The sequence below is a fragment of the Colletotrichum fructicola genome (genome assembly GCF_000319635.2).
Source record: "Colletotrichum fructicola Nara gc5 chromosome Unknown KSG_Nara_v1_contig08, whole genome shotgun sequence".
NCBI classification, from domain to species: Eukaryota; Fungi; Ascomycota; class Sordariomycetes; order Glomerellales; family Glomerellaceae; genus Colletotrichum; species Colletotrichum fructicola.
In genome coordinates, this window is record NW_027094058.1 from 3,812,610 (window position 1) to 3,825,352 (window position 12,743).

A 12,743-nucleotide genomic window follows, 5' to 3' on the forward strand; every position below is an offset into this window, starting at 1 on the left:
TCTGGTGTGGCACCAATACCTCGGGCCTCGGGCGGACTCAAGTGCCGACCTGTGCGAGTGGCCGGCACATCTTAATCCCTCCGATGCCGATGCCGATGCCGGATAACAGAGTGTGCGTATATATGCTGCGCCAGCATGATAAAGAAACAATAGAGATGATGCATCTTGACACCTGGGTAGAACATCGATGTTTTTCTTTTGGTTTCACTGTGAATGTCATTCATCATCCGCACCGCATCACCGCACATAAAGCTTCTATTACGATGGCAGAAACCATAGAGTGGTTCGGTCTGTCATTCTCTATCAGTCATATCCTATTATCAGCTTGCTAACGAAAATTCAGGGGCCACGACGTTCCGTTTGAAAGCCAACGGCCTTGTCATATTTCTTGATACATGGCTGGAGAAGCCCTCCGCTCTCCCTAAGTACTTGGACATTAACGATGTTTCTGAGGCGGACTACATATTCATCTCACATGCACACTTTGACCAGTGAGTGATGTTTTCATTCCTCCTCGTCATAGCCAATTCCCTGATCACATGCAGCCTACCAGGAGCCGACAGAATAGCAAAGAAGACTGGGGCCATCGTCATTGCCAATGGTGAAGCCATCAACCTGCTGCGCTCGGCCGGCGTTCACGAGTCTCAGCTCTTTCCTGTCGCAGGCGGTGAGCGAATTCCAATGTTCACAAAAGCCGATCGCGACGCCGCCGTGGCGGGTAAGATACCTCTCGCCAATGGCCCACCGGGAGCACCCGCAAGACCGCACCATTCGAGGGCAGTCATGTCCGTTCACGTGTGGCCCTCTTTGCATGCTCTCATGCCGGGAAGTGGACACCATGACATCCCGGACGAAATCGACACCGGAACAGAGTACACAGGCGAAGCAACACCATACGTCTGCACCCTTGACGTGACCATGGGTATGAAATACGCCCTGATGAGGCTCAAGGAAATAATACCTCCCGACCAGATGGATGAGGGTACCCGATCAATGGCAGATTACATGGAAGATCGAGATCGTCATGTCTTCTCGAATTATGATGGAGGCCAACTGGCGTACAACTTCCTTATTGGTCCTGGGAAAACCTTGTTCTGGAACGGACATTTGGGAGGCTATGAAGGGATCCTGAAAGCCATTGAGCCTGCTCCAGACGTTGCGATCCTCGCCATTGCAGGGAGAGCAAACCTCAATGGGCGGCCCTACAACGGGTCTGCTGCTTCATTTGCCGTGGATGAGATTCGGTGGCTTTCGCAACCAAAGAAAGTCTACTGGTGTCTACACGATGAAGGGTAGGTTCATAGTGCAACTTGATTCGAACGTCACTGACAATCTGATACTTTCTAGAGCGATTAAGCCATTTCGAGTAAACACCGCCGCAGCGACCGCGATGGTTCACGCCAAGACCTCAACTAATGTGGAGGATTTGGCCCCTGCCACACTGGTAAAGCTGTTTTGACTGACCCTTACACTTCCGGGCTGGCGATGTAGAGTCCGAAGTGCTTGGGATGCGCTTCCTTGGACTTCACTGAGTGCACTTCGATGAGAGAATTTGTCGACCTCATGGCTTGTATATGCTGCCAGTAACATACTACCACAACATCGGGACGTGCTCCGAACGCTGTGGGTAGGTAGCCGGAGTCGTCCACTTGCCGACCTCCAAGGCGTCAAAGCGTGTTGGGGTAGAAGATGGACGTGAGAGCTGAAGCCTAAGGCGAAGCTTCAACCTTGTCACTGAGGCACATGTGTGGGGTAACATCCCGCGGCGGAGGTGGGGGATCTTCGCGGGGTTCGCAGCGAGGTATGAAACTTTGACCACCAGTTGCCTCGTTAGATCTTTTTAGGCAAGAAGATGTTGATGCCGAATATGAATGCCGAAATATTGTGTAACACGGAATATGCTGTTGTCCGAGTTCGCCGGTGGTCGTAAATGCTCGTGTCCGAAGTCGTAGATCATGTCTTATATATATGGTAATAAACTAGATAACTCCTGACCACCGAAACTTTCAGAAAAGTCAAGAGATCAACAAGATGGCTGTACCATTCAAAGTCATCGTCGCTGGTGGAGGACTTGCCGGCTGTCTCCTCGCCAATGGACTGGTCAACAATGGTGTCGATGTGTCGGTCTACGAGCGGGACGCGGAAGACACAAAACGAGAAGGATTCCAAATTCGGCTCGGCGAGAGCGCGCTGGCAGGGTTCCGGGCTTGTCTGAAGCCATCCGAAATTGCAACAATTCAGTCGAAGTTCAGCCAAATGTCATCGACAGGACTCACCGCACCAGCGATATGTAACACGAAGTTCCAGACCCTGCTTGATCTCGGGCAGCTGCCTTCGTACGCGGCATCGTGGGGCATCAATCGGGTGGTCCTCCACGATATTCTACTCAACCCACTGAAAGCAAACGGGTGTCTTCACTTCGGGAAAGCCTTTGAGGGATACGAAATTATTAAAGATGTGACCGGGCAAGAAACCGTCCGAGTTCACCTCGCGGATGGATCCACGGATACATGCGATTTATTGATCGGGGCAGACGGCAGCAATTCTAGAGTACGATCTCAACGGTTCCAAGTTTTATTCTACGGAAGTACTGAGCTAAATGGTCGCAGATCAATAAACAGGTCGGAGCTCGCAATCTGGTCCTGGTCGACAGCCATGTGATGATTCTCAGCAAAGGACCGTTACCACAGGACTGGACTGAGAAGCTGCCACCAAGGCTGCTAAAAAGTCCAGTCATGGTATGGGCAGGCGGCATTTCTATGTACTACGCACGTAAGCCTCAAGCCCACACCGTGTCCTGCTGCGTGCATGACTGACCCGTGTTTAGTGTTCTTGCCAAAGGCTGAGCAGCCAGCCGATGATTCAGAGAGCGGACCAAAATACAACGTGAAAGAGGCTTCCTTCTACTGGGGGCTTCTGATTCCGAAAGATCGAGTGCCGAAGCAACAGGAACTATCAGAGATGCAGGACCCACTCCATATTTGTCTTGAGGCTACCAAAGACTGGGCGCCCGAGTAGTATGCGCAAACCCCTTGACAAGCTAGATATATATCCATGTTCTAACAATCATAGCCGCACAATGTTGACGACTGGGTCGGAAGACAAGAACAAGGATTTAGTTACGGCTACAAGATTACGCGCAAGCAACAAACTGCCAAAAACATGGCGCAAGAACGTCAAGAAAGCAACTGGAGACGAGGGTCATCCTCGCGTATGGCTCGTCGGAGACGCAGTTCATGCAATGCAGCCAAACCGGCAAGTTGATGGTCCTTGGACCAGTAACTCACGTCACACAAGCAATTGCTCACAAGGTTTAGGGGTATGGGAGGCAATCAGGCATTCCATGACTGCGCTGATGCACTTCCTCGAATTCTCGAGTTGAAGGAGAAAGCCCAGACTGGAGAGGGGCCATCCTCGGAAGATGTCAGCACGGAGTGTAATCGATATGAAAGTGCGATGATCGACAGAGCCTTCCCTTGGGTCAGCAAGAGTGGAGGCACGAACGTTCCCGTGAGTTATCTCCCGTAATATCTTACAATTTTCTACATGTCTAAACGGTTCGTATGACAGACTGTCAACCTAGACGGCATCCTCGGTACGATTCTGTGGATCATTGGCACTTTCTTGGTGTCTGCATACATCTTTATGGCTCGAGTAATGAAGCTTGGCGTCAGGAGTGGATGAGATAGAGTCATCAACTAGAGAGGTTGCATTACCAATGGTTTTAGCTATTTCCATATGATCGAAGCTTTGAAGCGTGCATTTATGAGGTTGAACCTCTTACTCAACTGCCAATAATTTCACCCTTCATGCAAACCGTGCTGCCCTTCTCCACTAGAACCTCGTACGTCTTATGTTCCACAGACGCCGTGCGGATTGTGTACTCATCGCCGGCGTAGAGTGGCGACATTGCTCTATATCCAACTTGTCGCACTTCCCTGCCGTCTTGCCCGTAGACATCCCTCCAGTAGTCAAGCATGTTGATCAGGTTCAAGGGTCCATGGACCACAACCTCGGGATGCCTCTCAATATCCTTCGTCCAAGGCTCGTTGTAGTGGATCATATGGCCATTAAATGTAAGAGCCGAGAACCGGAAGAGGCCAACGGGTGACCATCGAAGATGCCGAAGGACACCGCCGTCTGAACCATTCTCATCCGTGATGGTTGACGCCCCAAAAGACGGTTGCCTGTTATCTCGCGGAGGAGCAGTCTTCGCAGCCAAAGAGAAGTTGACTTCGGGGCGGAAGATCCATGACCTAGGAACTTGTAAGTCATCTAAAGAAGCAGGATAATGTTGGTGGCGAGGACAACGTACCTCTGGTCCTTAACAACCAGCCCATCCCGTCCCCAAAACTCCTTTTCGACATCCACGAGAACCATCTCGTCACCGCTGCGGCTCTTCTTCGGCGTAGCGCCAACAAGCCTCGTGCGCTCTTCAACCTCTTCGCCAACTTTCAGCGAGGTCCCCTCAATGAACTGCATCTTCCCGCCAGCCCACATCCGCCGCGTGAACGGTGCTGGCGCATTGAACGTCTTGTCCGTCCCGTCCATGCCCAATTCGCGTTCGACCCCTGTTGGGGTGAAGTAAACAAGGTGATACCCTGGTGGAAGCGGCGTGCCTTGCTTGGGCGGTTCAGCGGAGACGTCGATTCCCGCATGCAGCTGCTTGCGATTGAGTGTCAAGCTGAGGCGCTGCAACTGATTGGAATCGAAGAGTTGTTTGCGCGTCACATCTTTCCCGGCAAAGGTCTCGAGGAGTTTTGATGCCGCGTCAGTTGCATTGGTGGTTATGGACCTCCTACCGCGTGGTGTACGGCGTGAGATTGCTGGTCGTATCTGATGAGCAAGGGAGGCCATGTTGGCGGTTGCAGGTGCGATTGGTGTTGAAGTCCAAGTGCGGGATTGAAAGAACAACAACAATTGGATCGTTGGGAAGGCAAGAACACATGCAATAATCTCGAAAGATATCAAAGCCGACTAATGTCCGTCATCCGACGTCAAGCTTTCATCTCGGCGAGTAAAGCCCGGCATGGGGAGAGCGCGCGCCGAGGAACCATCCCAATTGGGGAATGGACTGAGCACAGTGTGTTGATCGCGGGGTCTGTGGGGTAAGCGGGCTCTTCGGTTATATGCTCTCGGCTTCTTCTTCCTGCAGGTGGCTGAAGTAGCCGCGTCGCGACCCTCGGCTCAAGAAGCCGAATGTTGCCATGATGCAATCAGGGTTTACGCGCTTCTGGCCAGGGCAGCTACATGGGGAAAAAATGAATGCTTAGAAGGCATTTTCTTTCGTTCTTTGACTTTTAAATCCGCTAGGCCAATTCCGGGGCGTCATCATAGGCACCGCTGCAAGAAGTTGAGGCCCTCGACTTGCATTGGACCGTTGGCGTAGAGTTGCGGGTCCAGGAAGAGGCCGAGATCACCAAGGGCATGCTCGCCTTCCCAATTGGTCTGCATCAGGTTAAAGTATTGGTCCTCTATTGCGTCCGATCTGCTTTGCTCCACGGTGTCTGTGGAAAGATTCTGGGGTGTGCTAGCTGTGTTGAACGGGCTCAGGCCTGCCGTGGATCCTGATGCCCCATCAGCTGCCGCAGCATCGGCGTCTTCGTTGTAGATTCTCTTGGCAATGGGCTTGTCGAGATATTGTAAAAAGAGATCCAAGACATTGTTGTTGATGCGCCAGTAGTTTTGAATCTCTTTCAGTCCTAAATGACACATCTGGGCTCTGTGAACTGCGAGCTGGCGACCGATCCCATCGGCCGACTTGATGTCGATAGCGTGAATGCAGAGAGCCGCGAACAGGCTTGTAAGTCTGAGATATTAGTGAAAGCGTCTAGAATTAAGAAGAAATAACGCTCACAGATGCATTTGGCCGTATTGCAAGGTTTTCTGTGCGAGCATGTCTTCCGCTATCCTGCTGATTCGACAGGCAGCTGCGAGGGCGGCCTTTTTATCCTCTTCGTCTCGGTTTCGAAGCCATCCATTTCGATGGACTAGGATGCGCAAGTGACTGTGAATTTCATTAGAATTTCAGGGACGTTTCATCATCAGTGTTCCGGCCATACTTGTAGGCAAGATGAATGAGGCATGTCAGGGCTGACGATTGCCCCTCCTCGGGTTCTCTCCTCAATTCTTCTGGCAAATTCTGCTTCCACTGCTCGAGTTGTTGCTTCAGGTCGCGCACTTCACCTGGTGCAGGAGGACCACGGCCCGGCGCAAAGTGAGTATCTGTTATCCTTCCGACTTTACACCTGTTAGTTAAATAGCATCAGGAGTCAAGCAGCTCTGGTCAGCTTACGTAGCCTTGCTATGTCTACCATATTGATAGCGTAATGCACATGCTCAGATTCGGATGTGCCAAACGCTGTAGCTGGTTGCTCATCCGTGTCGCCCTCCAAATCAGAGGCGGTCAGAGGCTCGATGTCGCAGTCTTCATCTCGTATTCTACATGGAAGTCCCAGAGATATCGCCGCTTGCCTTTCTCTCACCTTCAAGGAGTTAGTTAGTGAAATCTCGACAGTGTTGAGAAACAGCTTACGTAGATGGACCACCAGACTCTTCTTCTCATTCGGGCAAACTGAGGTTCTCTTGTAATGAAGCGTGTTCTTTACGATCGTCAGCTTGCCCCAGTATTGAACTCACCTCCGTTGACTTACGATCTATGGAGGCCATGTGTCTGCGCAAGAGTCAAGACACATCCCAGCCAGTATCGAACATCCCTCCAGTCGGTAGGGCCGCCCCTCCAAAAGCTGCAAAGGAACAGAGATTGAATAAGCGTGAATTCGTCTTTTTCCCAATTGGAGTGAAAAAGAATTCTTGCACGTGAATATGTCACACTCTTCGCTTCTGAGCGATCTTTGAACCCCATAGCTGTAATGGTAGCATCATCGCAGTATGTCGACCCGATGAAGAGCATCGCCTGTAACAACAGTGGCGAGATATCCATCATCGCAAGCCTTCGCGCCACGTCCGCGCGATCCAGTATTGGGAAGCACGGGTGAAACCATTTGAAGTATGCGCGAAGGGCAGGCAGACAGCTCTGCATATCGGGAAAGGTCAAGGCCCCTTCATCCCTCAGGTATCGCTCCGTAGCCGAGCTGATATTGTTGATACTCGCAGGCGAAGTCCCCAAATCTTGCGATTGAGGTGTCTGGGGGACTGGAAAGGCCAAGCGACCCTTCAATACAGCGTCTCCCGCAGTCGCGTCGGACCCCGGCTCAGGGGCACCCGGCACGAGGGTGAGGAAGTTGGACTCTCCGAAGAAGCGGCTACTTCCTGTGCCAGTTGCAGAATGTGACGACGCGGGCGTCTCAGCATGAAATGGTGTTTGTGATGCGCCCGAATTAGAAAGACCTCGAGACGGTGAAGCAGTGCTCATAGAGGCAAGGGTTGCCGCCACAGCGGACGTGAGCGCCGAGGGCGGAGCCGGCACGACAGGTTCCGGAGTGAAAGACGCTGCATCTTCTGATCGCTTCTCCTTCTTTGACTTCCGTGGATACCTGCTGCCTTGTTATCATTTTGATTGAGAGGAACAGTGATTGCGCAGTTCACTCGCCTGCCTCTTCTCGAGGGAAGAACTTCGCATGTCGCGTTCGAGCTCTCACAGTTTGAACAGGGAAGACGCTCTGTGACGTTGCAGCGAATTCGTCGTGAGTTGCACTCTTTGCACGCGTGCTTTGCGCGGGGCTTTTTGAGGCCTTCTGTGGGCATTGTAAGTTGACTCTGGCCACCCGCGATCGCGTCTTAAAATGATAGAATGGGTATCATCGGATTGTTTATTCGTCAAAGACGGGACCAAAATTCATCGCTCAGCGCCACAGTTCGAACTCCAAAGTCTTGGATGGCGCACTGTACCCACATGGACCACATTCTCGGCTATTACATCCGTGGTGGAATCCGGGGGTCTTCTACTGCCAGCTACTCCAAGATGGATTGGACATGATACATCATCTAATATGACTTTACCTTCTCCTTGTCCAACTAGAACGATGACCATATCAAATTCACCGAATGGAGGTAGTTTCGGCCCCGTGAAATGTCACGGACGTGGGGGGCGGAGCTTAATAAGAGGTATTACTTCGGAAGCCGGTGCCAAAGAGTCAGCCCTGTAAGTGGCGTGGTCAATAGGTGGCTGCATGAGGATGAAAGAATACATGCCCGGGTCAGTAGTTTTGTACATTTCAGTACCAGGAAAACCTCAGAATCAACAAGCAGTACCAGAACCCTTGAATTCACATCGACGCACTGCTGCTCTCTGAGGCAGCGCGCAAATGACATCCACTTCAATGGTGAATTAATCTTGTGTCCCCAAATATTTCCCTGCATTGTAACAAAATGGCTATGCAAGGCAACAAAGCTCGAATGCGGCTGATGATGAAAAAGACACGTCCAAAAGCCTTCGTATTATCTACTTATCCGCCCACATTCATACAAGCGAGGTTGCTACCCTGACAACAGCTGCAGAACGAAGTTGTGGGCTTACTGCCCGTGTCGCAGAGGAACTAATGGCGCGAGATACATGGTCAGTCATAATCTAACATAACTTTTGCTGATTAGAGTCTTACATTGGAGGTTGAAAATGAGTTGCCACCGCAGCAGCTTTTGGTGACAGATTTGTGTACCGTGGAATCCATGGGATGCTCAGCATCGGTACAGAAAATGGGCCCTGCAAGTGAGCTGTAGCGGGACTGAAGGTTAGCCTCGTTCGATGAGAATGATCTAGGGCATTTCAGTGATTATTGTACCTTGCTCCGAAGAGCGCAACTGCCAAAATTGTTGTTGGCAACATCGTTAAAAGAGGCTTGGTGTCTTCTGTTAGTTGAAGCTTGCTTCTGATTGTAACACGGAGTTGGGCTCTCTTATATCTGCTTTTAATATCTTATCATCTTGGAACTAGTTATGTACACAGGAGGAAGAACCAGCTCACTTTTTCTTGACTCGCCAAATCACTTCACGGGTTGTCGGCATGTTCTATTTCTCTAAAATACGGACATTCGTAGGTTGACTCGCCGGCACTTTCCTACCTCGGCACCCTTGTTTGAGTGGAAACCGGAGGCTCGCACATTGCCTCGCCGAGAGTTACTTGTCTCGACCAAAATTGAGTCTCTATGCAGAATCTTTTAATTAACATGGGTGTATTTAAACTTTCAGTCTTCAAGCCAAGACATCGCCTATTATACGCCAGTGTGTGTTCTTCGGTCCCATCCTCAATCGCGAGTACTTGCCTGACTCCGGACTCAATTAGAGATGAATAGGCAGCTGCAGCCAATCGTTCATCAATGAAATTCATCTCAAAGTTTTAAGACGAAGTTCCCTGACCCCCTGCTCGAGGTCTACCATGTCTTCATAATACACAAATAGATACACAATGTGCAAACGTTAAAGGTTGGTCTGCCTTCATGTCATTGTATAAAACGTATCATTACGTCTTTTTAAATCTTCGCCGTTTCTAGTAACTACGAGGCAATTGAAGGACCTTCTCTCCAATGTAGTTCAGAATCATCTCTCGACTAACGGGTGCAATACGAGGAACCAGGCACTCTCTGAAATACCTTTCCACATCGTACTCGGCCGCGTAGCCCATACCTCCGTGTGTAAGAACAGCTCTCTCGCAAGCCGTAAAGGCAGCTTCTGCAGCCATGTATTTGGCGCTGTTGCAAGCCACTCCAACTGCATCCTGACGAATGGACGAGTCCTCCTTGCTGGCGTCATACAGTCTTGCCGCGTGGTAAGTTGCTAGCTTCGCAGCCTCCAACCGCATGTACGCATCGGCGAGCGGATGCGCTATGGCCTGGTTCTGCCCGATCGGCCTCTTGAAGACCACTCGGTCCCGGGCATACTCCGCGGCCTTGGCTATCGCGGCGTAGCCCAGTCCCAACGCTTCACCGGCAAGCAGACAGCGCTCAGCGTTCATGCCGTGGAGGATAATCTTGAAACCCTGGCCCTCCTGGCCTATCAGACTGGAAGCGGGGATGGCGTAGTTGTCGAAGAAAACCTCGTTGGCGTCGACGGCACGGCCGCCCATCTTCTTGATCTTGCGCATGTCCAAACCAGGCTGAGAGCGGTCTAGGTCGATGCAGAAGAGTGAGAGACCTTCACTCGGCTTCTTACAGTCCTCGAAGGCCTTTGTGCGGGCGAGGAGAATCATCTTGGATGCGACTTGCGCGCAGGTGATCCAGATCTTCTGACCGGTAACCAGGTACGAGCCGTCTGGTTGCTTCTTTGCTGCGGTGGAGAGGCGTAGGGTGTCGAGACCAGCGTTTGGCTCCGTGACTCCAAAACAAGCCCTCCATTTGCCGGAGATGATATTGGGAATTGTGCTCTCGAGTTGTTCCTGGGTCCCAAATTTGGCAAGCGGCTGCGTCGCGTAGACGTTGGCGTGGATGGACTGGGCGCCGGCCATGCCTGCGCCGGACTCGGTGATGGTCTGCATCATCATCGTTGCCTCCGAGATTCCCAGGCCGGAGCCACCCAGCGATTCTGGCAGGGCAATACCGAGCCAGCCATCTTTAGCGAGGGCAGCGTGAAACTCTTTGGGATCATTCTCTGTCTGGTCGCGTTCTTGCCAGTATGTGTTGGGAAACTCGGAGCAGATTTGACTGACAGCTTCACGAACTGTCAGTTGGTTTTCTGTGAAGCCCGTTGTCTCCATTATCCTCCGGCGAGCTGACGTTGAGAAGGCCGCTGGGCGCAGGCATCCCGCCGTCCTGACCGCCGGTCGGGCAACGCGCCAAAGACTCCGAGCGAGAGATTGTGACATGATGAACAATACAGGAAATGATGGACCTGAAGCAGTTGATTCGCTGGATTGAGAGCAGAACGAATCCTCTGACTCTAAATAACAACATCCATTGATTCCAAAGGCCGACTCACTTCTCTGAAAGGCATTTCAGGGCGACTTCAGACTCGGCAAATGGCCCCGACAGCATGCGTTATTCCCGGGCATTTAACGACCGGAGTGACGCCACTGAGTGGGTGATCAGCGGCCGGTGATTACGCTGTTCTGCATAAAGCCGAATGGGCAAAGAAGTAGCCGATTTGATGTGCATGCACTGACGCCGTCACTTGTTCCTGTCGGTGACCTCGTCCAGCACAGCAGCTGATGGGATCTGGTCGCTGGAGGCAGCTTCATGATGAGGAGGACTTAGAAAAGTCATGCCAACCCCTAATGCACGTATTACTTCGGGATTTAAATTCCCAAGCCAATCAATCCTTACTTAGCACCATCGTCCTCCTTCACTGAAGATCATTTGCTTTCACCATTACCTCTGAACACCCCTTCCTCCAAAACAAGATGCCGTCAGGACGTGCCGCTCTGTCGCTCTTGGCTACCAGGGCATCTCCATGTCCGCCCAGAGGCGCATGGCGTATCAAGCCCGCCATGAGACCAGCGAAAGCTTTCGTGCGATCTGCAATCCAGCAAAATATCGCCTTGAGAACCATGGCATCCACAACGTCAAAACCTGAGAGAGAGCCACTACCTCTTGAAGGTATCAGCGTCGTCAGTCTCGAACATGCAATCGCTGCACCTTTCTGCACTCGTCAGCTCGCTGACATGGGCGCTCGTGTCATCAAGATCGAGCGTCCAGGTGTTGGTGATTTTGCAAGGGCATACGATACTCGAGTTAATGGTATGGCGTCACATTTCGTCTGGACCAACCGTTCCAAAGAAAGTCTAGCACTCGATCTCAAAGACCCGAAACACTTTGGGGTCCTCAGGAAGCTTCTTGCCAAGTCCGATGTGTTGGTGCAGAATCTGGCACCGGGCGCCACGGAGCGACTTGGCTTGGGCTACTCAACACTCAAAGAGTCGCATCCGTCACTGATTGTGTGCGATATATCTGGCTATGGGTCAGACGGCCCGTACAGAGACAAGAAGGCGTATGATCTTCTCGTACAGAGTGAAGCGGGCTTCCTCTCTATTACTGGCAACGGTCCGGACCCAGCGAAAGCGGGCATCTCAATCGCCGATATCTCAGCCGGCATGTACGCCTATTCCAACATTCTGGCCGCCATTCTGAAGCGCGGCAAAACGGGCAAAGGATCACGGATAGACATCTCGATGCTCGAGAGCATGGTTGAGTGGATGAACTTCCCACTCTACTACACGTATAACGGGGCCCCGGGCTTATCCCGCTCCGGCGCCTCCCACGCCTCTATATACCCATACGGCCCATTTGAGACGGGTGGCGGAGGCTCGGTCATGCTTGGCGTGCAGAACGAGCGAGAGTGGGCTAACCTTTGCCGAGACGTTCTTGGCAATGAGGCTCTTGCCAAGGACCCAAAGTTTGTGAGCAACACCCTCAGAACGAAGAACCGTGATGAGTTGAGAAAGATCATCTGCGACGCTTTCGCCAAATTCTCAGCAGAGGAGGTCTTGCAGAAGCTAGATAAGGCGTCGATAGCCAACGCCAATGTGAATGACATGCAAGGCGTATGGGATCACCCGCAACTTAAGGCAAGAGGCAGATGGACGGATGTCGAGACCGGTAGTGGAAAGGTTCCTGCTCTAATCCCACCGGGTTTCGAAAACGTTGAAAGCTCGAGAATGGAAAAGGTCCCGGAGCTGGGAGAACACAACGAGTCCATCTTCAAAGAATTGGGTATCGAGCAGTGATGCGGTAGATTCAGGTAGCCGTTAAGACATATCGTTTGAGCAAACTCTCACTCGCCATGCCCCTAGTCATCACCTTGACCTACTAACACTCCAAGCTGGGGCCTTATCGCATCACGATCACTAATTCACG

At 51.7% G+C, this 12,743-nt stretch overlaps 6 protein-coding genes across 6 annotated transcripts; 3 read left to right on the forward strand and 3 right to left on the reverse strand.

Annotated features, from left to right (window-relative positions):
• Nucleotides 1-263: 263 nt before the first annotated feature.
• Nucleotides 264-1,459, forward strand: CGGC5_v014141 (UPF0173 metal-dependent hydrolase; the record flags this gene model as incomplete). Its single annotated transcript, XM_032023462.1, has 4 exons — nt 264-288; nt 344-491; nt 546-1,292; nt 1,348-1,459. 4 exons carry the CDS (start codon nt 264-266, stop codon nt 1,457-1,459), a joined length of 1,032 nt encoding a protein of 343 aa, XP_031879714.1.
• A 572-nt stretch (nt 1,460-2,031) lies between these two features.
• On the forward strand, nt 2,032-3,684 carry SAT7 (FAD-dependent monooxygenase SAT7; the record flags this gene model as incomplete). The annotated part of the gene is made up of 6 exons (XM_066153048.1): nt 2,032-2,550; nt 2,610-2,772; nt 2,828-3,014; nt 3,073-3,211; nt 3,298-3,510; nt 3,571-3,684. 6 exons carry the CDS (start codon nt 2,032-2,034, stop codon nt 3,682-3,684), a joined length of 1,335 nt encoding a protein of 444 aa, XP_066007738.1.
• A 100-nt stretch (nt 3,685-3,784) lies between these two features.
• meh (Mesaconyl-C(4)-CoA hydratase) lies at nt 3,785-4,857 on the reverse strand (the record flags this gene model as incomplete). The annotated part of the gene is made up of 2 exons (XM_032023464.1): nt 3,785-4,256; nt 4,316-4,857. The coding sequence occupies 2 exons, from the start codon at nt 4,855-4,857 to the stop codon at nt 3,785-3,787; spliced, it is 1,014 nt and encodes a 337-aa protein (XP_031879708.1).
• A 474-nt stretch (nt 4,858-5,331) lies between these two features.
• CGGC5_v014144 (Cutinase transcription factor 1 alpha) lies at nt 5,332-7,375 on the reverse strand (the record flags this gene model as incomplete). Its single annotated transcript, XM_032023465.1, has 6 exons — nt 5,332-5,809; nt 5,858-6,007; nt 6,063-6,240; nt 6,296-6,485; nt 6,536-6,602; nt 6,654-7,375. 6 exons carry the CDS (start codon nt 7,373-7,375, stop codon nt 5,332-5,334), a joined length of 1,785 nt encoding a protein of 594 aa, XP_031879709.1.
• A 2,070-nt stretch (nt 7,376-9,445) lies between these two features.
• Nucleotides 9,446-10,648, reverse strand: fadE12 (Acyl-CoA dehydrogenase fadE12; the record flags this gene model as incomplete). Its single annotated transcript, XM_032023467.2, has 1 exon — nt 9,446-10,648. The coding sequence occupies one exon, from the start codon at nt 10,646-10,648 to the stop codon at nt 9,446-9,448; it is 1,203 nt and encodes a 400-aa protein (XP_031879711.2).
• A 642-nt stretch (nt 10,649-11,290) lies between these two features.
• SUGCT (Succinate--hydroxymethylglutarate CoA-transferase) lies at nt 11,291-12,613 on the forward strand (the record flags this gene model as incomplete). The annotated part of the gene is made up of 1 exon (XM_032023468.2): nt 11,291-12,613. One exon carries the CDS (start codon nt 11,291-11,293, stop codon nt 12,611-12,613), a length of 1,323 nt encoding a protein of 440 aa, XP_031879716.2.
• Between the last annotated feature and the right edge of the window lie 130 nt (nt 12,614-12,743).